This window comes from Aphelocoma coerulescens, chromosome 1, assembly GCF_041296385.1.
Source record: "Aphelocoma coerulescens isolate FSJ_1873_10779 chromosome 1, UR_Acoe_1.0, whole genome shotgun sequence".
NCBI lineage: Eukaryota > Metazoa > Chordata > Aves > Passeriformes > Corvidae > Aphelocoma > Aphelocoma coerulescens.
This window is the reverse complement of record NC_091013.1, coordinates 77,211,372-77,238,916: the sequence shown is the minus strand read 5'-3', so window position 1 is coordinate 77,238,916 and position 27,545 is coordinate 77,211,372. Positions and strand designations below refer to the sequence as shown.

The 27,545-nt window shown below is 40.5% G+C and overlaps 1 protein-coding gene across 3 annotated transcripts in view; it reads left to right on the top strand.

Annotated features, from left to right (window-relative positions):
• The first annotated feature begins 4,949 nt into the window (after window positions 1–4,949).
• The window catches only part of ZC3H12C (zinc finger CCCH-type containing 12C), a 44,613-nt gene continuing 22,017 nt past the window's right edge, over window positions 4,950–27,545 (top strand). The window contains exons 1-2 of one of the 3 annotated variants that reach the window (XM_069014252.1): window positions 4,950–5,239; window positions 24,655–25,421. In XM_069014252.1, the coding sequence (XP_068870353.1) occupies window positions 24,727–25,421 (695 nt within the window). In that variant the 5' untranslated portion in view covers window positions 4,950–5,239; window positions 24,655–24,726. Of the gene's footprint in view, window positions 5,240–18,987; window positions 19,290–24,654; window positions 25,422–27,545 lie in introns of those variants that run through there. The other 2 variants (XM_069014245.1, XM_069014261.1) reach the window with 2 other exon arrangements.

Below are 27,545 nucleotides of genomic sequence, written 5' to 3'. Positions count from 1 at the left end.
GGTATAACCCATTTGTTTTAAGCTGAAATGTAGAAGTGAATAGGGTTTTTTTAAAATATACAAGACTTTTTGAAACCAAATCATGCCTAAAAAATAAGTAACATAGTACAGTTTACATTAAAAAACTTTTGGGTTTATGGGTTCCTGTCAGTGAAGATCAGAGAATTTGGGATTATGTGCATTAGCTTGGTCTGGAATACAGTAACATTTTATGAATTATTTTGTCTAGTATACGAGTAGAGAATCTCAGATTTATGTTAACATTTTTTTACAGTTTATGTAGAACATGTCTGAATAGACTGACAACAGTCATCTAAACAATCTTTACTGAATGTTTAACTCACGTGTAATTATAATAGTTATCTCAGCTGTAAAATGCAATACAATTCATCAGTTTGTGTCTGTTGTGGGCTACCAAAAAATGAGAAAAACTTCGGTCTTTAACTACACAGGAAGAAAAAAATGGGACAAAACCCTCTTTGTCCTTCAGAGAACAGAGAGATGACCAGGGATCTGACTTGAAAAGAAAACAGAATGTACAATGGGACTGGATAAAGAAATGATGATCAATGAGAAGCCTCAGATTATATGTAATCACAGAAAAATAGGTCTGTAACAGACCTTGATTAGTCACTTGGTCCATCCTCCAATTCTAATGCCAGATCAATAGTACTTAATATTTGTCCAGTACATACTTAAAGACATCCAGTAACAGAGACACCATTACACCCTGTGATATAAAGCTGTGCCTCACTAATGTTACCATTAGAAAAGCTTTTTCTCCTTGATGCAATTTAAGTCCATTACATCTTACCCTACCTACCAAGAATAGATGATTCCCCTTCTCTTTGCAATGGCCTTTTAAGTATATGAGGAGTCTTAGCATGTCTGTCTTCTGCCTTCTTTTCTCTAGCCTGAACAACTCCAGCTCCCTCAGTCTTCCCAGTCCTCTGTCCATCCTTGTTGCCACCTGCACTGACTCCTGTGGTTCACATAGTTCTTGATGCACAAAATAATGCACAAAATTAGCCCTTCCACTGATGTCCTACCAATACTGCACAGAGCCTACAGATTATATCTTCCACATCTATATCTTCCTGGAATGTTTACTGTTTTTGCCAGGAAAACACATCGCTGACTCACACTCAGCTTGTGACTTACTGTAGACTCGATTCCTTTCTGGAAGATTACTTCTTCACCCATTGTTCATTTCCTGAATTTGTGCAATTTTTTATACCGGCCTAAGCTCATTGCTTTTGTCCCCCCAACATGTGTCTTATGTTTTCTAGACCAGTTTTCTATATGTCAGGATTCTAATCCCCTCTTCCAGCCTCCTTACAATTCCTCAAATAACCAAACAGAACTGTATTTAGATTCCTACAGGATCCTATCTGGTAAACCCATTTTGACAGCAGCTATTGATACCTACTCGATAGGCATGGTTATCTACCTAGTTAAGACCCAGCTCCACAGCAGCTGCACACAGACTACATCTCCCTAGCTTTTTATCAGAATGCCAAAGTGCAATACCAAACAATGAAACACTACATTTTTGCATGACTCAGTTGCTGTGGCAACATAAATTAACAAAATGTACATTGTTGTAGCAGCTTTGTCGTCTAAGTACATAGGCTTTTCCACGCAAATAATGGCAGAAGCAGCACAAGATTCTCAGATGGAAAAGTATCTGGACAAAATGTGATGGCTGAAAAGGTAAAATAATGCCAGGTGAAGGCTAAACAAAGAGCTGACAAACCATCTAGATATTTCAAGGATGTCAGTTTGGAATCAGGGACCATAACTGTGGTTAAGTGGAAGGAAAGGATAAATGTCTACCTGCCAAAGATACTCAAACAACCAAAACAGAAAGCCGGCAAGAAATGCACTTAATGTTCAGGATCTTCAAGTAAAGCAGCGGTTATTTAAGAAGACAAAAGCAACAGGCACTAATACTGATTCCATTATGCTGAAATCAGTTATCTGCTCTGGCATATCTGATAAGCACAAGGTGGATCAAGAGATTTTGGGGGGTTACCTCAGAAGCAGGTTGTTGAGGACAGAAGCATAAACCTCAGAGGTTTCCCAGGCTGAGAAGCTGAGGAGTAGGTTCAATTACAGGGACTGGCCAGTGCATTGGAAAACTGAAGGAATAAAAGAGCCATTCCCTGTCTGAGGCAGATTCAAGCAATGGAAAACAGCTGAAATGCACAACATAATTGAAAAGGTAAAGAAATTGTGAAACTATGAATGTGCATTTCTTATACTAAAAAGAGAGATAACTGATGTAGAGCTGTTAACAGAAGTTTGACTTGACAGAGATTGATAAAGAAGACAGAAGGGAAATCTGAGTTAACACATATAGGAGATCCGTTTTACAGAAAAAGTATTGTTTATAAACTTTTGCTATTCTATATTATGTTGTAGTTATGCCAATACAGATCCTGGAAACAAAGGAGGTTCTGGTTTCCAAAGAGGGCAGCTGGTCCATTTTTCCCTGATTAATCCTGTGAGTGTTTTCTCATTTATCAAAAACTTTTTCTTTCATTAGCTGACCAGGAAAGTGTTGTGAAACATGTGAAAGTCCCAAAGAAGCCATGGAAATCCTGAGTTTCAACAAAACCTGAAGAACAGTGATGTAGGAATGACTGGGGACATACAATGGGGAAGGAAGAAAGAGATGTGGGAAGTTCTGAAGGCATGGCATATAAATCCCCAGCCTCTGACTGTCCTACCCTGAGAAAGTCTTTTAACACTTACAATCCCTCTTTCAAAGGTACTATTACTATATTGTGGGTGTGTGGTCACAGAACAGAAAAATCCTGGTTTCTGACTCCCAAGTCAGAATCCTATTCCCATTTTAATTGAGAAGCAAGTTGTTTCCTAAGGCAATGAGGAGGACATGAGGCTTTACCAGTGAGCAGTGCAGTGACATCAAGCAGCTCGCTTCATTTTGAGTAGCCCTCCCATTTGAGCAGACGTAACTCATGCCTATGAGTGGTATGTTTTAATCACTCGCAACGTACTGTAGGTTTACAGAATCACAAGATCAACAGGAGATGAGATCAAAAGGATCCATTCGACAAACTCAGGAGGAGCCATAGTATACTAAGAAAAAAAAGTTAATGTGAAACTCTTGTGATTTTAAGTAGTTTCAAAATCAATTCCATATTGCTCTGTTCTCTCTTATTCTGATAATTGAGAATCATTTTCTCCAGCACTGCAGTGCTTTTAACTGACTCATATGCTCCTCAATCACCGGCAAAGGCTTCCGTAATAAGCAGCAAAGTAGCACTGCAAGTGTCTAATTCTTTCATCTTGCTTTCACCAATTTCCCCCATTAAATTAATATTCATAGTCACATTTGGACACCACTCTGGCTCTGAAACAGCATCAGCATATGGGACAGAGGGTACGAGCATTTTAATTTTTTAAGTAGAGGCCTCAAATTCCTTCTGTACAGCTAAGTAGCTAACCAGGGAAGAGAGGAGGCCTTTTACATCATGAACTGAACCCTCTGAACTTGTACCTAGGATGGGGATGAGATCCACTGAAAAATTCATCAGACTTTGTAATGAATGAGTCAAACGAACAAAATCATGCCATCACTCTACAGGCTATGTCAGGTCTAAGAGGGAGGGTTTATGGAAACTTACATAGGAAAGCAATGTAGCCCTGTGCCGCCACAATCTTTTGTCCAGGCAAATCTATCACGTTTTATTGAAAAAATAACCCCTGCAAAGTGGTCCTTTAAGCTCGTATTTCTGTGCAGAATTTGTGTAAACTGGATGCAAAATTTTTAGAATTTAGCCCATTTTCTGCTGGGTACCAGAAGAGGTTTTTATAAATTGCAATAGTAGAATAGGGGAGGGTAACAGTTATAGATAGATAGATAGATAGATAGATAGATATACACATTTGCAGTCTGTGAGTAGCAATAGCTGTATGTCTTATCTTTATATACGATATGCTCCATCAGCTACAAGTCGTAATCACACCACCAGACTTTCATTCATATCTTCTAAGCAGCTCCTGGCGCTCAGCCGCCTCGGCAGAAGCACAGAAGGCTGGGTGGGATGGTGAGAGGTAGATTACTTCAACTGCATAAAAGTAACTGCGGGGTGGGAGGAAACACCTCGTAATTAGAACACGGGACGGAAATTAAGGTCTCTACCAATTCTGTCACAGAGGGAGTTCGTGATCCTTGGCGAAAAGCTTTCCGACCGCCCTCTCTCCACCTGCACAGCCGGGGCGGTGGGCACAAGGACACTTGCACAGCGAGCGCCCGTGAGCACCCGGAGCTTTTCTCCGATGGCGGCAGGACCTTTGCCGGGCCGGAGGACCAGCTGCCCAGGCCGCGCCGCCCAGGCCCTCCCCGCTGGCCCCAGCCGGTAACGTAGCGGCGTTCTGGGAGGGGGGCACCGCGGCAACCTTCGGGAGCCCACGGCGCGGGGGGCGACCCGTGTCCCTCGGCTGCCCACCACTCACGGCCGCTGCCGAGGCTGGGCCGGGCGGTTCCCCCGCCGGGTTTCGTGGCGCCCCCGCACCAGGTGCCCCCCGTCCGCCCGCCCCGGCCGTGCCCGGCGGGAGGCGGCGAGGGGCGGCCCGGCGGCGGCCGGCGGGGCCCCGCGGAGCGCCTCCCGCAGCACGGAGGGGATGCGGGCGGCGGCGCCGCGGCGGGCGAGGTGAAGGCGAGGTGAAGGCGAGCTCGCGGCTGCCGGCGTGCTGCAGGTGGGTGGCTGCGAGGCCGCGGGGACTCGGCGGCCCCGGGCGGGCCCTGGCGATGGCGGCAGAGGAGAGCCGGGCCGCGGCCGCCGCGCTCCGCACTCCCGCCCCGGCGCCGCCCATTGCCGGGGCTGGGCCCGCGTCGCGGCCCCGTGTTGACACACGCGCCGGCCCTGCCCCCGGCGCCTCCCCGAGGTCGCCGGGTGGAGGTCGCCCGGGCGGCGGAGGCGGTGGCGCTTCGGGAGGAGACAGCCCCGGCCCTCTGCCCCGAGGGGCTGGCAGGATCGCCCCGCGCCTCGGCAGGCCCTGTCCCTCCGGAAAGTTTTCCCCGACCTGTTCGCTGCCCACCCTGGCGGGAGCCGCGGGCCGAGGCAGCCGTGCCCCCTTGCCCAGCGCCGGTCTGGCCCGCCCGCTGCGCCGCGCCCCGCCCGCGGCCGTGCCGGAGCTGCGGCTGTCCCGAGGGACACGCGTACCTGGCACATCGGGAGCCTGACAAGGAATTTAAAACTTGTTTCAGGTACTTTACCTACCCTGCCGTTCCCCTGTTTCTGACTTTCGGGGTTGTTTTTGTGGGTGTTTTGTTTTTAATAATTGTGTGAGAAAGTGTAGCTTTATTCCCTCCGCTTTGTGTGAGAGAACCGGCTGCATATTTGGCTTGCTCTGTTTAACCGAACCGTAATAAGTGTTGGTTTCACCATTCTCAGATCTGGCTGTGGCTTCTAAATTGTAATTTCTCGTAAAAATTAATTTTCAATCACCTGTGTGTTTTGGACCTAATTCTGCAGGCATGTCTGAGTAGCGCCGGGCATGTACGGTTGTATTTGTGGAGCGGTGACGTTATTTTATAATGCCCCCGGGGGAGGAAACTCCGCCGGGCTGTGCTTGTGCAGCACATTCTGCAGCCGGACCTGGCCCTGTCTGACACTCCCGTGCCTGGCTCTGGTTTGGTACCTCTGACAGGGCCAAACAGCCCTTAAGCGATGGTGTTGCTGAAAGTTGGGTTAAGTAAATCCATCCCACTGAACAGCAGACCTCAGTTTTTGAACAACAGATGTATTGAAATGTCTTGTTTACTGTGTCTTGTCCTCTTGATCTGTTTTTGCAAAGTGGAGACATAACTCATAATTGCGGCTCTTAGGGTTATGCAATTAACAACATACTTAAGATAGCAGTAGCACAGTCTTTTGATCTGGAAGGAAAATAAACCATTCGAGTATGTCTGGGTTTTCAAACTAGCAGGGTTCTTTCTCTTCCACTGTCTCCTTACCACATAACATTTGCCCATATAGCAAGCCAGTGAGCTGACGGTAAGACTTCTTCAAGGATTGTATTAGATATATCTTAGTGAACTGAATTTTCTAACTGGCAATGCTCCAGGGTGATACTACACTTGAACAGAGTGTAATCTGTCATGAATGAATCTGAACTCAAGAACGTTGGCATTTTAAAGAGAATGTGTTATGTCAGTATAAAACACGTTTACAGCTATTTCAGGGAACTAGGGGGAAAGTTTTGTGTTTTCTCTCTCCCTGCTCCCCCTTCTTTATTTATTAATTAGCCTTTATTAATTACTCTTAAGAATTCAAAAAATTCCTTTTTGGTTTTTCCTAATGGAGGTAGTTGAACCAATTGGAAGTATTTCATCTCTCTACAAATCTTACCATGGTTATTACACCTTTATTAGTACACCAGACTTCTGGGCAGCAGCCACCCAATGGAGCTACAATTACCATTACCATTCGCAGTCCTTTTAAAAAGGCAGTTATTATTTATGAGGTCCTGATAGATGGAATTCCTCTAACAGTATTTTTACACATGGGCAAATCAAAACGTGCTTTAAAAAATACTGTGTTAAAATGTAAATGCAGAAAAGTGGAGTTTATTGAAGGCATGCAATTTAAAAACAAACCCCATACTCTCAACCTGACAGAGCATGAAGGGATTATCCAGACTTGACTCATCTGTGCAGATTGTGCATTTCATGCTGACTGCTGTGCTGAACAACGCTGCTGCAGTGATTTCACTGCCTTCTTCTCTGGGTTGTACCAACCTTTAAAAACATTACTGGTGTTACAGAGCTGTTGGTATTTTTGAAGAAAACTAGGCTTGCAGTTGGTGGGACTTGTAAAGATTGGAGATTCAGTTAGATATTTGATGAAACCTATTTACTATGTATTTACTGTTCAGTTTTACATAGGTAAGTCAAAAACCTTATGTGATTTTATTTTGTGATATCTTATACATCCTATGTGCAATTGAAAATATTCTTTAAGCAAGCTGGAGAAAAAGCAGTTCAAAGTCAGTGTGAAGTAAAATGAGGAACTTGTTTGACTCAGGTCAGTTTTGTTGTACTCAGAAATGGCTACAGCTAAGCAACTCCATTTGGTAGAAAAGAGATGTGTGACTTAGTTTGACTTCTTTCATTACAGGAGTCATAAAATCTTGTTTGGTATTTTCTGCATCATCTCTCTAACTTCTGCCTTGAACCAGTTATTAAAAAAAAAATCTGCCCTTGAGAACTAAAGAGTCGGTTTCATTTTTTTTCCCTGGATGCCCTTTGTTTTTTAATTAAAACAGATCTTAGCAAATCAATGGATTTTTCTAGTCTCAGCCTCCAATGATCAATCTCTTCATAATTTGTTTTTTAAATAATTCTTAAAAGCTGAAATGCTTCAGAGAGAGTAACAGTAGTGAAAAAGGGGGAGAGTGCTTTATAGTAACTAGGAGGAAGGGTAGAAAACGTGTGATGTAAAACTCCCGCTTTTCCTCTTCTGTAAGTATTATTCTGCAGCTTTTGCTGTTCTGTGAAGCAGTGTACCACATGTAGCTAGGTAGTCATAGATAAGAGTATTTCTAAGTTATTCAAGAGATATTTCATCGTTCAGTCATTTCCATAGTGTTTGTTGCCATGGGAGCTAGCCAGCGGCCTGATTAGTGATAGACGTGATTACACTTTGTTTTTTGACTTGGAGTAGTGAAAACTCTGTCTGAGCTAGTGTAAGAAACAGATGATGTACAAAGACTACAGAGAGTTGTTTCTATGAAGAGACTGAAGCGTTTCTGCCCTCGGACTGAAGTTGTTGTATGGTGATGCTTTATATCTCTTATCATGTATAGTTATGTTTAAAATGCCTCATGTCTCCAAGCTTGCTAAATATTTACAATAAATGTACTACTTCTACCATATGTTTGAATCAAGAAACCTATTAACTGAACAAGCCCATATTTTTATGCTTGAGAGAATTGGCATTTCATTTTAATTGCTAAATTATATGTTAAAAGTACAGTATAAAAAAAGCAGAGGTGAAATGGTGTAATGAGAATCAGAGTCATTTTTCTTACTTCCTGGCCTCAAACTGTAGTTATTTTCAGTTAGAAAATAGATAGAAAATCAATTGTAATCTGCTCATAATTGCCTTCCTGGTAGAGTTATGAGGCATTTCACTCCCTCTTCCATCCCCCACCCCACTCCTTTTTCTTCATCCTTTTTTTTTTTTTTTTTTTTTTTTTTTAATTTTTTTTCTCACTGTCTGTATTTTTTCTTCTGTGTCTTGTGGACTAGGCAGATCTCCAGAGCTAAAGGAGATTTTTCATTGAAAAGCCCTTCATCTTTAAATGTTTTTGTGTAACAGCTTGGGGCTCTGTCAAAAACATGTTCCTTACCAAGTTATTTAGTGGTGAGTAGAAATTGACGGAGGTTTTCATAACCTTGGGGGTTTCTGCTTAGATGAACCAGGCATTTCTCTTTTACCTATCAGGATTGATTACTTCAGGTTAGATCACATTCCTTATGTAAAAAGCTTAGCGTGCACTACCAAAAATCCAAATTGTGTTTTGCTTAGCACAAAGTGCTGGGCTTGACATTTGGCTCTGACTTTCGCACTCTGCTAGGATGTTGTACTAACCAGTTAAAGAATTATTTTAGCTCTTTGGAAAACTCAAGCTCCATTCATTCTTGAGTCATAGCTGCATAATGAGAATGTTTTGAAAGCATACCTCAATTTTAAGACTTGCAGCTCTGCTCTCCTGACTCGAAAGGTCCAGATGAGACATTTTCAAAGTTTGCCCTCGGGACTAACGTAGCTCACCCTCTGCAACTGTGAGATTCATCATTCTTCCAGGCTTATGTCACAGCGTGCACCAGACTACTTCTCCTGATGGCTTGGCCATTTTGAGGTTGTATTTGCTTGATTTATGATACCAGTGTAACACTTTAAAATTTGACATACGTCATCCTCCTCCCTGGAAGGGTGGTTGTCTATTTATATATTTATATGTATGTGTGTGTGTATGGGTAGATGGATACAGAGCAGAATGCTAGACCATCCCAGGTTCTGCTGTCCTTTAAATGTTGAAACCGCCTATGTGTTCATAAATGTAGCTCCCAGTACCTCTGTTTTAGACCAAAGTTATTTGATTCTAAATTCTTTCAGGATAAAGATGTTCTTTGCATAAAATTTCTGCATTACAAAGTATTTAAAATGTATTCTGTCTTAAAATTACAGTTTTCTTCAGGTGATAATGAGGAAACTAGAGCTTTATTCAGGAGGAGGGATTTTACTTTATGAGAAGTTGGTATTTTGAGAAAAGAGTGGGTAGAAAGGAGGGAGGGGCAAGACATTCAGTGATTGGGAGTACAGAAAAGTTTAATGGATGTTATTAATCCTCCCAATGGAAGAAATAGAGTAATTTCTTTTGGTATGAAAGGAATGTCTTGGGAGGTGGTTGAAAGTTGCAGAGGAGTGCCAGAGATTGAAGAGTCAGTGAAGCTGGAGGTGTTCAGTTAATGTGACACAGGTTATTGCAAATACCTGAAAAGCATTTTGCTTGTTGTGAGTAGGTAAAGCTCAGAGTCTAGGGAGCATCATAAGGAGTAAAATCCTTGAGCCATTTGCTACTTGACAGAAATTCACATGATAATTCCTAAATGACTATTTGTGTGAGCCACGCTCCCTTATGAACTGTAAAAAGTAATGTGCTAAGTTGTGAAATCAGTGAATCGGGCCCATGAAGCTTTGAAGTTTTGTGATGAACTGAAAATTTCAGTGTTGCTGTGACTTAGACCTTTTATCTTACAATTAATGAAATTTGGTGGTTTGGCAGAGATTGTCTGGAAAAGGGACAGATTGCATTTCCTTTAACAGAAGCTACTTTCCTAGTCTACTTTTGTTCTTGAAACTGTTCGCGTAAGTAGCTGGTATCTCATTATTCATCTCTGCTCTCAGAGTTGCCATTATAGTTGGTGCCTTGACTCTCAACAGGTCTCTTCAGTCCTTTGTCATCTGTAAAGCTAATATTTGAGTTGCTGAGTTATCTGATCTTTCCAGATTTGATGCATGACCTCATTCTTGATGAGAGACAGTCCTCTAAGAAGTGCCATAAACACTCTCATGGAGATCTCAACTTTATCTTAGTGGAGAGCCTTAGAGCCTCATAGCTTGCAGCAACATCCCCTAAGGCTATTCCACCTTAAAACATTCAACTAATTTGGAAACTTCAGATGATTTTTCCTTCAGCAATAATTCTAATACATACTATTTGTAATGCCAGATACACCTCTGGAAATGGTTTGTTCTGGCTTGGGAAGGACTGTGATGTACAAGTGCCCAGGGCTGTGTACCTGGGTTCACAACTCTCTGTAGCAGCTGCTTCTGGGATTCTTGCTGGGCTGCCAACTAGGCTTTTGCTGTTCTTGCTGAGCTGTGAGTTGGATTAGAGTTTCTGGAACTGTCACTATTGGGATTACAGTCTGAGTTTCTTGAAGTTGTTGCTGAGCTACAGCCCATGCTTTCTGGTGCAAGATGGAAATCAGAGTTTTTTGCTTCAGCTGCTGTTTCCCCAGCCACTTGTTCACTTGTCTTTTCATAGTTTTTTACTGTAGCTGTTGTGTGGAAGAAAATAGCATCTGCTATGCATAGTATCATGCATACATTGATGGGACTTTCATCTGGTTCCAGCAAAAGACTGTGTGGCTAAATGCGTTTAGGTAGTGCCCAATTCCTGGAGCTTGATCTTACTGCCAGGACTCATTCAAAGTCACGACTTTAGTGTGAGCTCTTTGCTCTCTTCTCTGAATTGACCATTGCTTATAAGTGAAATTTGGTAAACCACCCTTGCCTGATAATTTAGGAGAAACTAAACTGCAGATCTCACAGAGATTTAGTTTGTGTTTGCATTGTGAAATTATGCAGCCAGTTTTTTTCAGGACCAAGAATAATTGTTCTTTGGTAAGTTTTAATGGTGTTGGTACTGTGCATGGTCTGTTCCTAAGGTTTTGTTCAGTATTTGCTGATAGTCTGCAGTCTGATTTGTTCATGAAACTGGCAGCTCCAAAATTTTATAAGGCTGTGGTAGCACTCTATAATGGGACACCTTGATAAATTTTGGACATTAGTGTGTTACAAATCACTTTGCTTTTGATATATACGTATGTTGCAAGAGAGACCTCAGGTATTTCATTAGTGTGAAATAAGCATCATCATCTGAAAGTTGATCTTTGTCGCTGCTTCTGTGAGCAGTTTGAATTGTTCATCTGCAGCTTGAATGCACTCTTCATTATGCCTGTGAGAGAGCTCTGACGAGAAAATGTTTGTAGCGGACAGACTGAAAACAGATGCCTCCAGTGGGTATTGTAAATAGGATTTAGTTCATCTGCTGACATGGGATCCTATTGTGGAAAGTAAAGCCTCAGTCCTTGATAAATGTAAGATGATGTTGCAGAAACAGATAATAAGGCTAAATATTATTTATGAATTGGCCATATTATCAAGAGCATTGCCCTAGGGTCAAGTGGAGTGATCATTTACCTCTTTTTGGCCCTGATGAGATTGTATTTGGAGCACTGAGTCCAGTTTTGGTCTCTAAAGGACAGGACAAGACACTGCCTTACAGGGACAAGGTTAGTGGATGGCTACCAGGCTGATTAGGGGGCTGAAGTACATCATGTAACAAGGAGAGACACTGGGAGAGCTGAGTTTGTTCAGCCTTATTTAAGAGAAGACTAACAGGGATCTTATTGCTGTCTTCAGCTCTGTAATTTGAGGGTTTGGAGAAGACAAAGTACTCTATTTGGAGGCACATAGCAAAAGGACAAGAGACAGCAGTTGGCAAGGTATAGTGGAGAAATTCTGGCTGAAGATGAAGAAAAATGTCACCATGAGAACACTTACACACTGGGGTAGGTGTTTGGGGAAGTTGTAGAATCTCCAGCCTTGGAAATGCTCAAAAGTTGACTTGGAAAAGGCACAGAGCAACCTACTCTAGCTGACCCTGTATTAAATGGGGGTTGTTGGACTAGTTGAGCTCCAGAGATTCCTTCCAAACTAAAGTATTTAATACTAAATGTTAATAGCATCACCAGTTCTGAATGAAGTATTTCCATTTGCATGTGTCGTTATCAGATCTGTCTTCATGACAAGGACTCTGAAGAACAGGGGGCTCGAAAGGCTAGCCTTAATAAAGAAATCTGTGCATGGACTCACAGGTCTAAAATCTAGTGCTTTTCAACTAACTATAAGAAAATTTGATCAGCAATATTAATTACTACTTTAAAAGTTGCAGACTTTGGAACTCAGAATGACTATGAGACTGCAAATAGCCGGGAAAATTATGTGAAATCACTAACACAGTTTGTCTCTTTGTGATGTATTAGGTTATTAAACATGAGCAAGCTGTTTTATTAACATGTAAAATACTAGAATTTCAAAGCCTGTATGTAGCTTGGTGTGGAGACATTCTGATGGTCTTTCCTGGATTCAGGAATACAGTAAATCTGAAGAAAAGCTATACTTACGTAGTAAGACTTCTGTGCAGCTATTTTCTTTCATTCCAAAAATCCAAGTTCATTTGGAACTTTGATTTGCAGCTACAGTAACCCACTTTGTGTAAGATCTGGCTGTTGTCAGGTCTATTAAAAGCTACCCCAGAAGGTAAAAAACAGTTATGTACTAAGTGTGTCTGACAAACCACATGATCATCTCTGCCCTCCCTGATTCTCAGCTTACTAAATCCAGGTAAAAAATTGAACTGTAACATGTCCTCTGACTCTTTCATCCCAATAGAGAGTAAATGGCAAGGCTGAAAGTCGTGCAGAAAATCCACTGCTGGCAGCTCTCTCGCAGAAGGCTCCAGGCCAAAAGGACAACTGCAGCCGTGTGGTACAGGCATAGGAATTGTCTCTCAGATAAGCATAACGCTGTGAAGCCATTTAGGGCGACACAGAGTCCAACCAACACCTTGAACTCTGTCCAGGAACCCTGGAGATTATGGAGCTCTTTTGCCAGCAGCATGGCCTGAAACACAACCTGGCCATGTCTGTAGACAGTTTGAGAGGCCTATTTTCTTCTGACGAACCTTTCAAACTCTTAACAATAGTCTGTGGCACAGATAAAAGATATTAGGTTGACTAGCTAAGTGTATTTAAATGAAGAGAATACTTTTTTTTTCATGTAACCGTGTTAGTTTTGTTAGAGGATTTTCTTCTGACAGAACAAATTTGAATAAAAGTACTTTGCTAAGCATGATGGTATACACTTCGTACAGTTGTAGGCATTGTCTGGCCTCCCAGTATTGTCACAGGGAAAGTTAATTAGACAGTTCAAATTTTCATGCTCAGAAAGCATGCAGGCAACGTGACTCTTTCTGGAAGTGAGAGGAGATCAAATCTAACATGTATGTATTGGTGGAAACTTTTTTTTTCCCCTGGAATGCTTTGTATTTCAGTGTCTGCTTCAATTCATAAATAATACAATTTAAAAATAAATTAAACAGTTACAATCTTAAAGTAAGCACTGTTTCCCCCTTTGTTGCAGAAATGGACAGTGCATTTCACAGTTGATGAGATGGTGTTGATGAGAGTGGTTGCCCAACAGCCACTTTAGCACATAGAAGGAGGTTTCAGTGCTTTCTGGCTTGCAAACCCATGAATACTTTCTGGTAGAGCTTTGTGTGTATTACCAAAAAAAAACCCCAAGAATTTCTAGACATGTGACTTACTGCTGTTGGAAACAAGACTTCTGTGATCATCCTTCTGTGTGCATGCCCTGGTGTGCCTGTGCAGATGTGGTTATAGTGGCTTGTATGTTTGTGCTGGGGTTTAACCACATTTGAGTTGGAGCATCCACTTAAAGATGGGGCAGTCCTTGAGCCTGCTGTATGTCGCCATGCTGGAGCCAGCCAGCAGTGGCCTGGTTGTGTTAGGAGGGGTGGTGTGGCAGGTCAAGGGAGGCGATCCTTTCCCTCTGCTTGGCACTGGTGAGATAAATCTGGGCTCCCCAGTACAAGAGAGACGTGGAGTTACTGGAGTGAGTCTAATAAAGGGCCAGAAAGATGATGAAGGAACTGGAGCATCTCCTCTAGGAGAAAAGGCTGAGAGACCTGGAATTGTTTGGCCTGGAGAAGGGAAGGCTTGTGGGTTTCTTACCAATGTGTGTAAATATCAGTGTGTGCAAAGCAGACAGAGCAAGCCTCTTTTTAGTGGTGCCCATGGACAGGACCGGAAGCAGTGGGCACAGACTATTCCATCTGAACATCAGGAAATGCGTTTTTACTGTGAGGATGACCAAGTACTGGTGCAGGCCGCCTAGGGAGGTTGTGGAGTGTCCATTCTTGGAGATGTTCAGGTGCTGTCTGGACAGGGTCCAGCAGCTGGCTCTTGGTGGCTGTGCTGGAGCAGGGGAGTTGGAGCTGATGTCCTACAGAGGTCTCTTCCAACTTCAGCGATTCTGTGATACTGTGAAAGGAGCATTGCTTAGGTATCCATGCCTGCAATGGATATCTGTAAGTTATGGTACTGAGGCAATGACTTTTTCATCATCCTCTTAGGTAAATAGTGGAGTTTTGCTACATGATCAAAACTATTGACTTTTAAAATTAAAATCTGCTTCAGAAAATACATTTCACTTCAGGTGCTACATCTCATTGTGGTAGTGAGGGGTGACACCAGTGTTTTTTGGTATTGCAGAATGCTGCTTTATGCTTTCTGTGTAGTTGGCTGGTGGGGCTCAAGCCTGTTGGGCTCCTAATGTAGGCAAACTGCAGCTGCAGGCGGGTGCCTTGTCATGTTGTGATGAACAGCTCACAGTCACTGCCTTTGTCTACTGGCAGACAAGCAAAGACTGGATCTGTTTACCTGTGGTTAGCAAAAAGGTAATCGCTACTTGTGATAAAGCTTGGGGTTTTCCACTTCTCTTCAAAACCTCAGAGCACATCCTGATATATGTTGCAGTGGTTTGCTCGAGTCTTGCATGCAGCCAATGTACTGATGATCTAACGGGATTATTCCAGAAACTCTAGACATTCTGACCTTCTTTTAAATAATGCCATGCTGGAAAATGCATCTCTGCTTTTTTAAATTTTAAGTATAACTAGAGAGAGATAGTCTTTTTTCTAAGAGTGAAAGAACTCTTCCCCACTTTGTTTTAATGCATTTGAAAGTGTGTATTTTTCTACAGAGCAATTGCACTGCATTTGAAAATACAGTTGAACCTTATTTTAAAATATGGGGGTTTTTAAAGCTTAGTTATTCTCTAGGTCATCTTTATCATAATATCAGTTCTTTTTCTGAATTCTGGGCACTCTTTATGGGTCATTTAATTCACTCCTTTGTATGGCTGTGGAGTGGTGGTAGGTTTTTGTCTGGTTTTGACTGTGTGTAGATCCAGTCTAGAGCACCGCTTACCACTCCTCAAAACTAGGTGAACTTCTTTCAAGCGTTCTACTTAAGATACTTAAGTTTACATCTCTTCACATAACTTGAAAGGAATATTCTTTTTGTATTGTCCCCTTGTAAGTTTAGAGATAAGCATTTCCTTTGCAGCTCCCAAGTACAACAGTAAATGTACATTTTTTATATTTTTTTGGCTGAGTTTTGTCTGTAGCCTATAACCTTAATTTCTATTTCATAAATGCAATGGTACATGGTTGATTTAACTTTTGCAGTGTGTTCTTACAAAGGCATCATTTATTAGAGGAGGCTTAGCATAAAGTTCTACAATAAAAGATAATTAAATACTTTAATGGGACAAATTGTCTTTCTAATTGCTGCAGTAATACCACTGGAGTTACAGAATGACAGAATGACCACTTCATATGCTTGCATAAAATAATTTCTTTTTAAATAAGGTTTTGTTTTCAATATACTTGAAACAGCAAGATTTGGCTGGAACTAGCAGCTTTTTTTTTTTTTTTTAGTTTTTTGGGGTTTTGAGGTTTTTTAGTTTTTTTAGGTTTTTTTTTTCTGCCTTATAGCAGTGCTTCCCTAGTATCTTCAGCTTCTGCTGTCTGAATTTCCCAGCTGCTCCAGCTCTCCCCCCTTTGGTCTCTCTGATCCTTCCATGCATGCTTTTCACACCAAACTGGGCAGTGTGGGGGGGTAAAGGGGATGCTCTCCTTCCCACCCCTCAACCAAACCAAGAAACACCCTGGTCTGTGTCTCTCTGCAGCATCTCATCCCCTTCCTCTGTGCCATTCTGAAATCTCCTTCCCCCATGGAGTCTCCGAGCCTATGACCTCCAGGCAATTCAGGATTTTGTGCTGGCCTGCCATTTAATCTAAAGTGGCACTAGGGACCTGACAAGCACTGTGCAAAATGTCCCATACCTAGCAGCCACAAAAAGAGGTTTTTATAGTTTACTCATCTTGCAAGACCAGAAATTTGAAGGAGCTATTACATTTGCTGTGTTTGGCTTTAATTTACTTCCTCTTTGTGTTTTGTGTAATAGGAAGCTGTTGAACTAGTTTTTGGATTTGGAGCTTTTAGCTCAAGAAGTAGAACTTGCTTTGTCCTTTTGTGCTGTGTACCTTCTGGTTCTGTTCTTACAGCCTTTCACGGATATGATGACAGAGCCACAGTGTTTCATACTAAAGTGTCTTTGGTGAGCTCATCATTCCCACAAGGAAGCCTCATGTACTGGTTAAACCTTGATATGAATGCTTTTCTGTCATCACAGGCATGATTTAATAGGACAATCTGACACCTTGTAAACCTTCAACAACCCAACTTCTTTTAGGGAGGAGCTGAGAAGATGCTTCCAGAGGAGGCAGCTGGTTTAAGTAACCGATATTGTGCACAAGATAATTAGAAAATGTCTTCTTAATTCACACAACTTTAGCTTGCTAAAATACTGTAAATTTGACAATATAATGTAAGTCTTCAGATTGCATCCATTCTCACTTTGCTCGTAGTGCTGCAGCATGGTGTTTGCATGAACATTAATCTGCAACTAAAGTTTATCCCTGGTTCCCTGAAGACATGTACTTGGTATGGGGAGAGTTGGAGTGGTACACAGAACAGGATGGTATTCTTGTTGTTACTGTAGAAGATATAGAGGGGGCAGATATTTGCAAGTGAACTTCTTACAACATTATTTTTAAGGCAGATTTCTAAGCCAGTTCATACACTTTTACTAGATGTGCTTGTAGAGCCCTAAGTACAGCCCTTCTCTGCCACAGAGTTCTCTGTTACAGATGTATATAAAGGGTATCATATGTGTCTCTGCAAAGCAAGCATCTCTGCTATTGCAAAAGAAATGCCTGGCTCTAATCAGGGAGATAACAAATGACTAGCCAAGTGATCCTGCTTGCATTTAAGTGCAGTTCTTGGACATAGATGAACTGGACTGGCTTCCAATTTTGCCTACAGAAGTTTTAATATGCTTAACATTATCCAATACCGGCAACTGAGGTAGTCTAAATACCACAGCAGGGACTGATTAGCTTTTTCAGATCACTGCTTTTATTCGCTGTTTGCAAAGAGGCTTAATCCAGTGCTGGGGATCAGGCATCCCACTGTGCTCGTGGGTAGCTTTCTCTCAGTCTTTGTATTCACAGTGGCAGAAATTAGTGTGGAGTCTCCTCCTGCCTCTGACTTAAAAGATCCAAAATTGTGGTGTTAGTAGTTGGTTTTGGGAGTGTTTAATGGACAGCGCAGAGAAACTATAGTTGGGGTTTCTTCTTTGAAGTTTAATATCTGGGCACCTGATAAATGCATCAGTGTAATAGCATGATGGTATGTGATTTCATTTACTGTGTTGAATTGCTTTAATATCCATATAAAGCTTGAGAAGTTTCTAGAAACAGTTCTAACAAACCTATTCTCATTCTTCTGTTTAATCACAGTAGATATTTCCCAGCAGTTTGCCTGTCCTCACAAGCAGAAGAGGACAGCTGCCTCTGTGGCTCTCATTATTGCTTTTAGTCATGTAATGATGCTGAAGTTCAGTAAATACGCTTTTCTAGTAGTCATTCAGATGAACATTTGCAAATGCAGAATCCCTTCCCTCTGTGTGTTGACCTATCTTCATTGAAGTTATCAGCAGTGGCAAATTCTTATTTGAAAGTCCACAGGACACCACCTTTTTTTATCAAGCATCAAACCTTGCTAGGGTTATGTTGCTAAATGTCTGTGTTGTGCACTGGAAATGTTGGGCAGTGAGGGGAGATGTGGACTGGAGTTTGTGTTTCTATGTGGATTACTTCAATTGAAAATAAAACAATAAAGAGTTAGCTATAACCTAGCTCCAGACTTCTGTTCAAATATTCTGTCATTGAGAAGAGATGGAAAGATCTTGGCATCTAGAACAGATCTATGAAAAAAAAAAAAAAAAAAAGGAAAGATGTTCTGTTGCAAAGAAATATAAGTGACTCCAGAACAAAAGAGTGGTTCTTAGTTCCTTTCTATCAAGTGCTCTAATGTTTCAACCGCTTAAAAATATCCATTATTCCATATATTAATATTATGTCGTTTTAAACACTTTCACCCCCTCCTTTGAAATTACCCCCAAGTACTCTTCGAGTTGTGTGTAAATGCAAGTTTGTTGCAATTATTGACTAATGTAGAAAACTGTCAGAAAATTCAGAAAGCAGTTCCTGAATACATTTCAGTGTTTAGTGTGGGCTCCTTTCATACCTCCTTGTGCTTCATACCACTATGATTAATTTTGCTAACAAGAAAAGAGGACTACAATAGCTACTCATAGATTTATTTCTCTTTAATATTTTTCCTGACAAAGAACTTTCTGTTTCTGTAATAGAAGGGGTTATATTCCTTCAGACTGATACATTTTAGTATAAACTCACAATTTTTACTACTTAAAAAATAATTCTTTTCTTTGTTTCATGAATTAGAAACAATGAGGAGAAGCTGAAGTCTGCCCAAGCCAGGTGTTTCTTGTTGGCAGCCTGCTCCCTAATGACTCTGGCTCTCATACAGCAGCTGCCTGCTAGTCTCTTTTGTATGGCCTATTGTTGCTGCACACCCCTCGTTAATACACATGCTGCCCGGGGCAGACCCTGAGAATGACATCAACTTGCTTATCTTAGAAACCTCCGAACCTGGTGCAGGGTGGGGAGGTTGCCTTGCATCTGCCCAGCCAACTAATTGTGAGCTCTGCGGGCCGTGATTGGCTCCGCGGCCGCTCAGTAATAGGTTAAGCAAAGACATCGCGGGTCCATCTGTTCGTCCATTCATTGTTCTGCTTGCTTGCCTGAAGTCTGCAGCTGAAATCGTGTTAAGGAGTTGCTTCTGGAACAGCTACGAGAAACCAATGTCTGTGTGTTTTCCAGCCAACGTAAGTATAGGGGCTTCTCTCTGCACAAACGGGATGGTTCACCTTTCTGGTGTTTGCAGCGTTGTCAGCTTGCGTTTGGACAACGAGCTGGCCTGTGTGTCGGCTGAGATTTGCACACTTTGGGTGTCTCTTGGAAAAAGAGGGAAAGAAAAACAGTTATGTGCTAAGACTAAGTATATTAAAGAGCATTGATCTCACACAGTGCGTTCTACTAAGGAACTTTTGAAAGCATCAGTAATGGTGCTTTCAATTTGAAAATGGTAGGCAGTAGCCATCAACAGAACAAATTCTCTCTAGCCCGCTGGCTAGAAGGAGAGGTTTCAACTTTTAAGTTACAGGTATTTACCTTTTTTTTGCAAATAAGCTATCATTGTGACTAGTAGAAAAAGCTTTCAAGGAAAAACAAAATTAGACACCTTCCCATTATACCATACAATGGGTGAAATTTCCCGTGTTTGTAGAAATAGGAGGAGCTCCATTATGGGCTATCTGAAGATACCCATAGTGTAAGATTGAGCATTAGGGTGCTCTCAAATAGGAATGTGTTACAGTCAAAGGTTTTGAGCTTTGAAAACCAGTTATCAGTGTGTCAGATCTAGCCCGTCTGTTTTTATAAAGCTTCTAATCTATTTTGTTGTATGTTTTGAGTTCGGATGTTAGGCTGAAGAACAAACACTGTGTACTCCATGAGCCTGTGTTCCAAGGATCCTGTAAAAAAAAAAGTCCAAAACAAAGACCTTCATATATCAGTTGAGAGGGAAAGAGAGCATATAAAAGGGTTAAAAAGAGGTTTGCATTTCTACCACATGCCCTATTGTGTGAACATATGCATGAGTCTATTGAAAGTTTTCAGAAGATGGGCAGGCCACCAGTTGCTGGTCTCCTGCAGTTCCAGTAGACATCTGTTGCCCTAGAGCATTAACCAATCTGTTCAATGGGACATCCCTCCTTTGTTGGATAGAATGATGCAGACAACAGCACTCACTGAAATACAATGGTAATTAAATACATAGAAACTACAGCAGTAGGTATTTATTACATATTCATTATTTTATTTGCATTGTTGCAGTATCTTTATCATTTGGGTAACGGATACATTATCTTTTTTTGCTTTTCTGATCAGCTCTGCACTTCTGTTTGTGACAAGTAATGAGTGTTTCAACAAACTGATTTAAATACTTTCCATTTTGTGTTTAGAAGACTTAAGAAAAAGTCTACCTGTGTGAAAACATGTTGAACTATTTCCTTGTAGAGTGTATCTTCAGAATCTTATTGATGGTCTTTTGAGAATACACATTTTTCTGTTACACTGTGCCACATGACACTACTTTACTATTTTTCTCTGTGAACTAAATTTGCATTAAATTACTTCTTTTATGCTCAACTGTAAGTGGAAAATATTCTGAATACACAGTAAAAGATTAGGTGATCTACTTGCCCACATCCCTTTGAAAAATATTTCTGTTTTGTGTGGAGGTGAATCAATGGGTTGATTGTTGTTAATGGTTAGTGTGAAATAGTGGCAACTTCTAAAAAATGGGAAAAGATTATACTTCTGCAATTAAGTGCTCATCTGGATTATTACATTTATATTTGATAAATGTACATACAGTATTTTAAGCCTTTAAGAGTGATCACGGTGTGAGATGCTGTAGTTTCGAACAGGCTACAGTTTAAAACTTATCCATAAGTATGTCTAAATTGGGAGTTAGCCATTTTAGTAACTTTTTCATAAATACAAATTCTTTTACTGAGCTGTGGTGAGCATAACCAAAAGGTGAAGACTTTCTTGACTGGAATTTTTTGGATGATTTTTGTTCATCTCTCATTTGAGACAGAATTTTTAATAGATACTTTTCTTAGCTGTATTGCATTTGTGTCAGTCAGCATACTTTCGAACAATATGTGTGTAATAAAAGCTCCTTGTAAATAAAGGAGTTCTTAGCTGATGTTACTCCTTAGATAAATGTGACCTTTTCTGGTTTTCATGAGCTTCATTGTCCTGTATATAGGTACACTAGGGTTTATTTGGAATACAGATTCATTCAAATTGATTGCCTGGCATGTTGCTCTTCACTAACCAAACCAAGACAAAATAATCAGCAGCATTCAACAGTGACATCTGATTTTCATGGTTCTAGTCAATGAATCTCATAAAGGACATAATGATGGGAGCTCCAAAGTGTAGTGTTTCTAAGACATGCTACTGACCACAAATACGATGTACAAAGTTCACAGGCACTGTAAAAAGTTGTCTGAAAATAAATGCAGTTTGCATGCAGGGTTTAGGCCAAATGCCAAGAATAGTGTACTGCTTATGCAAAACTATTTCAGAAATATTTAACTTTGGATTTACAGTACAAATACAATTTTAACAATCCTTTTAAAGCCGTAGTATAATGACTGCATATTATCTGTGGGAGATGTTAAAGCTGCTGCTTTTATTATTCTATTCTTCAAATAGTTTCTGAAAAACAGTAGAGTTCTTTGCAAAACAAGTAGTTATATATTGGAGCACGATGGAGATTGACAGGAGAATTAAAGCAGATAGATGTGAGGCTGACTATGTATATATTCCTAACAATGGACCAAGCTCAGGCTATGGTCATTTTTCATATGCAGTTGATGTGCAAATCATCTGAAGTACGTTTCATATAATGCCTGGTCTTCAGACACATTCATATGCTAGTGACTTCTTTGAATCCCAGTGGAGGGTGTTATGATTCTAGTTGCTGTAAATCACTTAAACCTCAAGAAAGAAGTGATTGGAGAATGACTTAAGTATTATTTTAACTAACACTAAAAAAAAAAAAAAATTCTCTTTCTAATCTATGCACTGCAGGCTTTTAGTATTTGATGCTGTTAATATGCAACCTCTTCTTCCTCCCCCACCCCCCCCATTTCCAAAAAAACCCCTCCCTTCACTTTTAGTTCAATACTAAAATGACATTTCACAGTACACGGATTTAGGCAGTGACCCATTATCTCTCTGTATTCTGCAGCAGCGGTACATGAGCCAGCTCAACTTTTCAGTCCAGCTTAAAAGTGTTGCCCATTAACTAGACTTCCTCGAGTCAGAGCAGATTGTGGGGTTGGTGGAACAATGATGTCGGGGCTTCCAGATTGGTTTGGCAGCTGCATTGTTCTCTGAGGGGAAACCAGACGCACTTAAGTCCCGCTCTCTTTCATGGGCTTTTGTTCATACCAAATTATTCTTTGGCTGTGCTAGTATTCATGATGGTATGTTAAAGGAGTGCATCCTAGCAACTAGAGGCCGGTTGCTAAGCAGCCTGGCTTCCAATAGGGGCTGCTTGTTTGCGATTTGTTTTAATTTGTGTGTGTGTGTGTGTGTGTGTGTGTGTGTGTGTGTGTGTGTGTCAGTTCTGTGAAGGCCACAGTGTTGGTTTTTTAACTGTATCCTTTTATTGGAATACTGTGATTTGTTACTAGCTCTGTGCTATCAAGTGTATTATCTTAGTTAATAAATCACCATGTGAAAAGGTCCATTTCCTAAATTCTTGTTGTGTTTAATCTGTGGGTTGCTTGAAATCCTAAAGCTTTGAGTTAAGAGAAGGTAACATTCATTAATACACTGCCTGAGAATTACAGCCCTATTGCCTTCTAACAATATAATATCTAAATAAAACTTTGTTTTCTTCCCTATCAGTATTGCCTGGATTAAGGTGTTGGAGATGAAAGCACTGATGATCGATAAGATTTATTTATTTTAACTAGACATGTTTAGGTAAATTAAGTTTATGTGCCCCATAACCGGGACGCTCCACCACAATGGTGATGTCTTGGCACTCCCTGCCTATAGAATCTACTTTTACTGAACCGTGGATTGGATTGTTTGTTTGATTCTCTCTAATCTTAAGCCTGGATGAATTTCTCTGGTGCACACTCTCAAATCTTTATCCCAAGAAGAGGAAAATACACTGTATTTTAAAGATACTGGGTCAATCTTAAATGCTCACCTGTAAGGGGATGGGAGAGTTAATGTATTTGCTGACAGAAATTTTAACTGTTCATGAAACATACCTGTAATTTCTATTAGTATAGATCAAGAGACTGTTTGACACAGTGTTTTTTTCTCAGTATATCCTCCTTGATGAAATTTGTGTCTGTAATGTATCTGTCAAGTTCAAGTGAAGTCCTTTGTCTCTATATCTTGCTTTATATTCTGCCTTACAAGATGGAAGTGTGAAAGAACTCTTTGTTTCATAGTCTTTCCTTAATTTAAATTCTTCTTTTTCATGGTAACCTTGCAGTACAATTGGTCCATATGGTCCATTTTTATTTATGAGAAATAATTTATGTTTTATTTTCTTTATTGAATCAGTTAGCAAAGATTCCTGTTGAAAAGAACAAAGTAAGGGAAAGAGGTAGCAATCTGCCTATAAATGTAGGTTGTTGAAGTAATATTTGCGATGAAACTTTTGTATAACTGCTGTTACACAAAATTCCTCCGGGAAATCCAGCATGGCAAGTGTATGAAGTCCAGAAAACTGCAACTTTTTTTCTTCCATTCTTCCTAAGTGGCTCCTATCTATACATGTATAGTTTTGATTTATCAAAAGGCTTGCACAAGTCTAGTGCAGGAGCTGAAATCAGCTTTTAATTTTGTTGCCTTGTTGGCTTGATGAATGGTCTGTTGGAATTAGTGCAAAGACTTCCATTGGCTTTATTGGCCATTAGATCAATCCATGTCCCTAAATGCTCTATGTGTTAGTAATACAACACTCTGTTGAGAGCAATTAGTCTTTCTTGACTTAATTATCACTTTATAAGGGAATTCAGAAATAGTTTGAGTGTATTCAGTTGAACTGATGGTGTCTTTCAGGGCCAATAAGTTTTTATTTAGTTGTGTTTTCTGTTACTAATAAGCCAGAGAATCTAGCACTACTCTTAATTTCCTTCTGTTCAACATAGTCTAAGGTATTTAGTTTGAAAACCTTTTCTAGTGTTTGTATTTTATAGTCACTTTTTTTTTCGTTGTTACAACACAATCTTATGCTAGAAGAAATATCTCATTGTTTTTAAATAATGACTCTACTCCTGCTTCTGCATTACAGTAGGTAAACTTGGAGTCTTTGGTTTCATATTCTTTCATAAATCCATTTCTAGAAATGTGTAAGTAAAAACATTTGATACATTCAAAAGACAGATGATTAGGTATTTATCCACTTAGCTATAGATGTTCCTTAGGAAGAGTTTTTCCCACAGAAAGCCCTCCATGTTTAAACAAAGAAAGAAGTCCTATTTCTCTGCTGCAAGAGAATAAATGCAGTTCTGAGGAAGCAGCAAGAGAACAGAAAACAAGTAATGCATGTAACCAGTTGCAACGTTTTTGTTTTCTCTTTAGGAATACGGAACACTTTATATTCAGGAATACAAGAAAAACAGCAAAGTGGAGTCAAGTACATGCAGCAGCTTCATGGGCTTGAAGGATCATCTGGGGCATGACTTAGGCCACCTTTATGTGGGGAGCACTGGCACACAAATAAATGCAATTGTACCTTGGTCGATGGCAGAGAAGCCAACGATGGATAAGGTTAATTCTAGGAAAGAAGACGTAGAAAAGGAGGCGTCTGAAGAGACTTCTGGAAGCTCCAGCTGTGACTCTGAAGAAAGCACAAATTCTGATAATGATTCAGAGAGACTGAATAATTCTGCATCGGAGTCACATTTATTGCCTAAGACTCACCGACAGCTGTGCCGATCTCCTTGCTTAGAGCCTCATATACTAAAAAGAAATGAAATCTTACAAGACTTTAGGATAGAAGAGGCTCAGATAGTACCTAAGGAAGTCAAAAAGCCTCCTGATGTGGTGAAAGAATATCAAACCAAACTGGAGTTTGCACTTAAGTTGGGTTACTCTGAAGAGCAGGTTCAACTTGTACTAAATAAACTTGGTACTGATGCTTTAATAAATGATATTTTGGGAGAACTTGTCAAACTTGGGAATAAAACTGAGACTGATCAGACTGTAAGTAATGCTAACACTAGTGTAATGCGTGAAGCATCTTCCATAGAGTCTCAGAGGTCAGAGTCTCCACTGCAGGAGGATGTGACAGAGGATGGAGACAACCTGAGGCCAATAGTTATTGATGGCAGCAATGTTGCAATGAGGTATGTGACCATGAAGGTTTTGCTTTTCTATTTAAATGGAAACTGAAGGGTCTTGCCCCTTTCAAGCACTATTGTTTGGTGTGCCTAAAACTGTATGCAGAGTCTCTTGTAAGTGTCTTTGTTAACCACACAGTGTGCCCATCTTGTAACCAGGCTACAGGTCTGAAAGACTTCAGTGGTGTACTACTCACTGGTAGAAAAACCAGAGGTTAGTGCCAATCTCTCTTTGTAGGCAGATATCAAATCTCTCCTTCTCACTACCAGTCTAGTCCTTAATTTTTGGTAGTCACCATTGCTACAGGGAATTGCTGGATAGTTACATACCGAAAGTTACAGCAAATGTAAGATTCCTCAAGACTATAAAATAGTGATGTAAAATTAAGCAGCTTAAGGGATACTTCTTGGTCGGCTAATCTGTGAGAACTGATCTACCCATAACACTGGTCTTGGTTATCAGTTTTGGAGTTAGGTTTTATTGACATTAATTGTTGGAATTAGTGTGTGAAAGATGACTTTCACTTATATGCCCACAGATAGCACACTTACCTTCAGCATTCGCTGATCCTGACCCAGTCATCTGGTTGCATGACAACAAACTTGCCTGTGAAGGCGAGAGGCTCGTGCTTCATCAATGATTAAAGAGAGAAGGAAATGGCAGAGAGACATGCTGAGAGATTAGGGTTTTATGGCAATATAAATCATTAAATGATAAATTGATTAGTAACTGTTTCAGTAAGTCATAAGGATTATCTGATTACTAACAGCAAGGTTTAGGAGGCCAGTTTTAGTTTTCTGACAACGTAATACGGTTTTCATTATCTTAGGAATAAAAGTTAGTGCAAGACTTTCCTGGCCTAAAAAAATACCCTGGCATTTCCAGGGGATTTTTTTTAGCTTGTAATCAAGTCAGCTCCCTTTAAATGAAGCTTTTAAAATTAAAATTTAAATATACCACTTATTTATGCCAGTATGATGGGTTTTGTTTTTTTAAGTAGAGGAGTTAGCCCATAAGGCAAGGATATTACTTTTTTGATATGGTGTATTCCTGTGAGTTCTTTCTGCTGGATGTATCATTCCTTATCTCTTGGGTTAACTTGAGCTGTAGAGAAGGCATGTCCAGTTGAATAAAAACAATTGTGGCACTTAACCAAGAAGTTATCCAGAGACTTCTAAAATGGGTTTTTACTGTACTTCACATAAAGCCAAAACAGTTGTGTGTTAGCTAGTTAGCATGGCTCAGACTTGGTGGGTGGACTTAGGTTCAGCTTCTCCTACAAACTGAACTGAATGCATTCCAGAATTAGCTCCAGATCTGTCAGTTTTCCTTAATGTTTATTCAGCTATTAGCGTAAATATTTAGGATCTGCCTTCCTATGTTCAATTTACTTTCTTGACCACCTGCATCAAATGAACCAAATATGAATGTATGTGATGCATGCTGCAGGGCCTTAGAACAGATAAAATCTATTAATACAATGGTTGTTCTGTATCCCATAATCAAATTAACAGGTCTTTACTTGTTTTCTACCAAATGTAACCATAGAATCATTCCATTTGGAAGGGGTCTTTGGAGATTCCTACACAGAGCCGTGTCAGTTCAAGGCCACATCAAGTTGGGTTTTAAATGTCTCTAAGGAGATGGAGACTCAACATATTCCCTTGGCCAGTGTTTGAATGACCTCATTGTAAGAAAATTTCCTTATTTTATGTTTAAGCAGCATTTCTTGTATTCTGTTTTGTGTCCATTGCCTCTTGTTCTGTCACTGAACACCAGTGAGAAGTTGGTTTCTGTTGCCTTTATTTCTTCCCGTTGGGTATTTAGACACATGGATAAGATCTTCCCAAGCCTTCTCTTCTCTAGGCTACACAGTCCCAGATCTCTCAGCCTTTCCTCTTTCTTTGAAAGCACCAGTCTCTTGATTAATTTTGTTGTGCTTCACTGGCCTTTCTCCAGTATTGTCTATGTCTGTCTTAATGGGGGAGCCCAGAACTGAACCCAGCACTCCAGATGTGTGCGTAGAGAAGGATCCCCTCCCAAAACCTGCTGGCAGCACTTTTCCTAGTGCAGCTCAGGAGGCTGTTGGTGTTCTCTGCTGCAAATGCAGATTGGTGTCTCTTGATCAG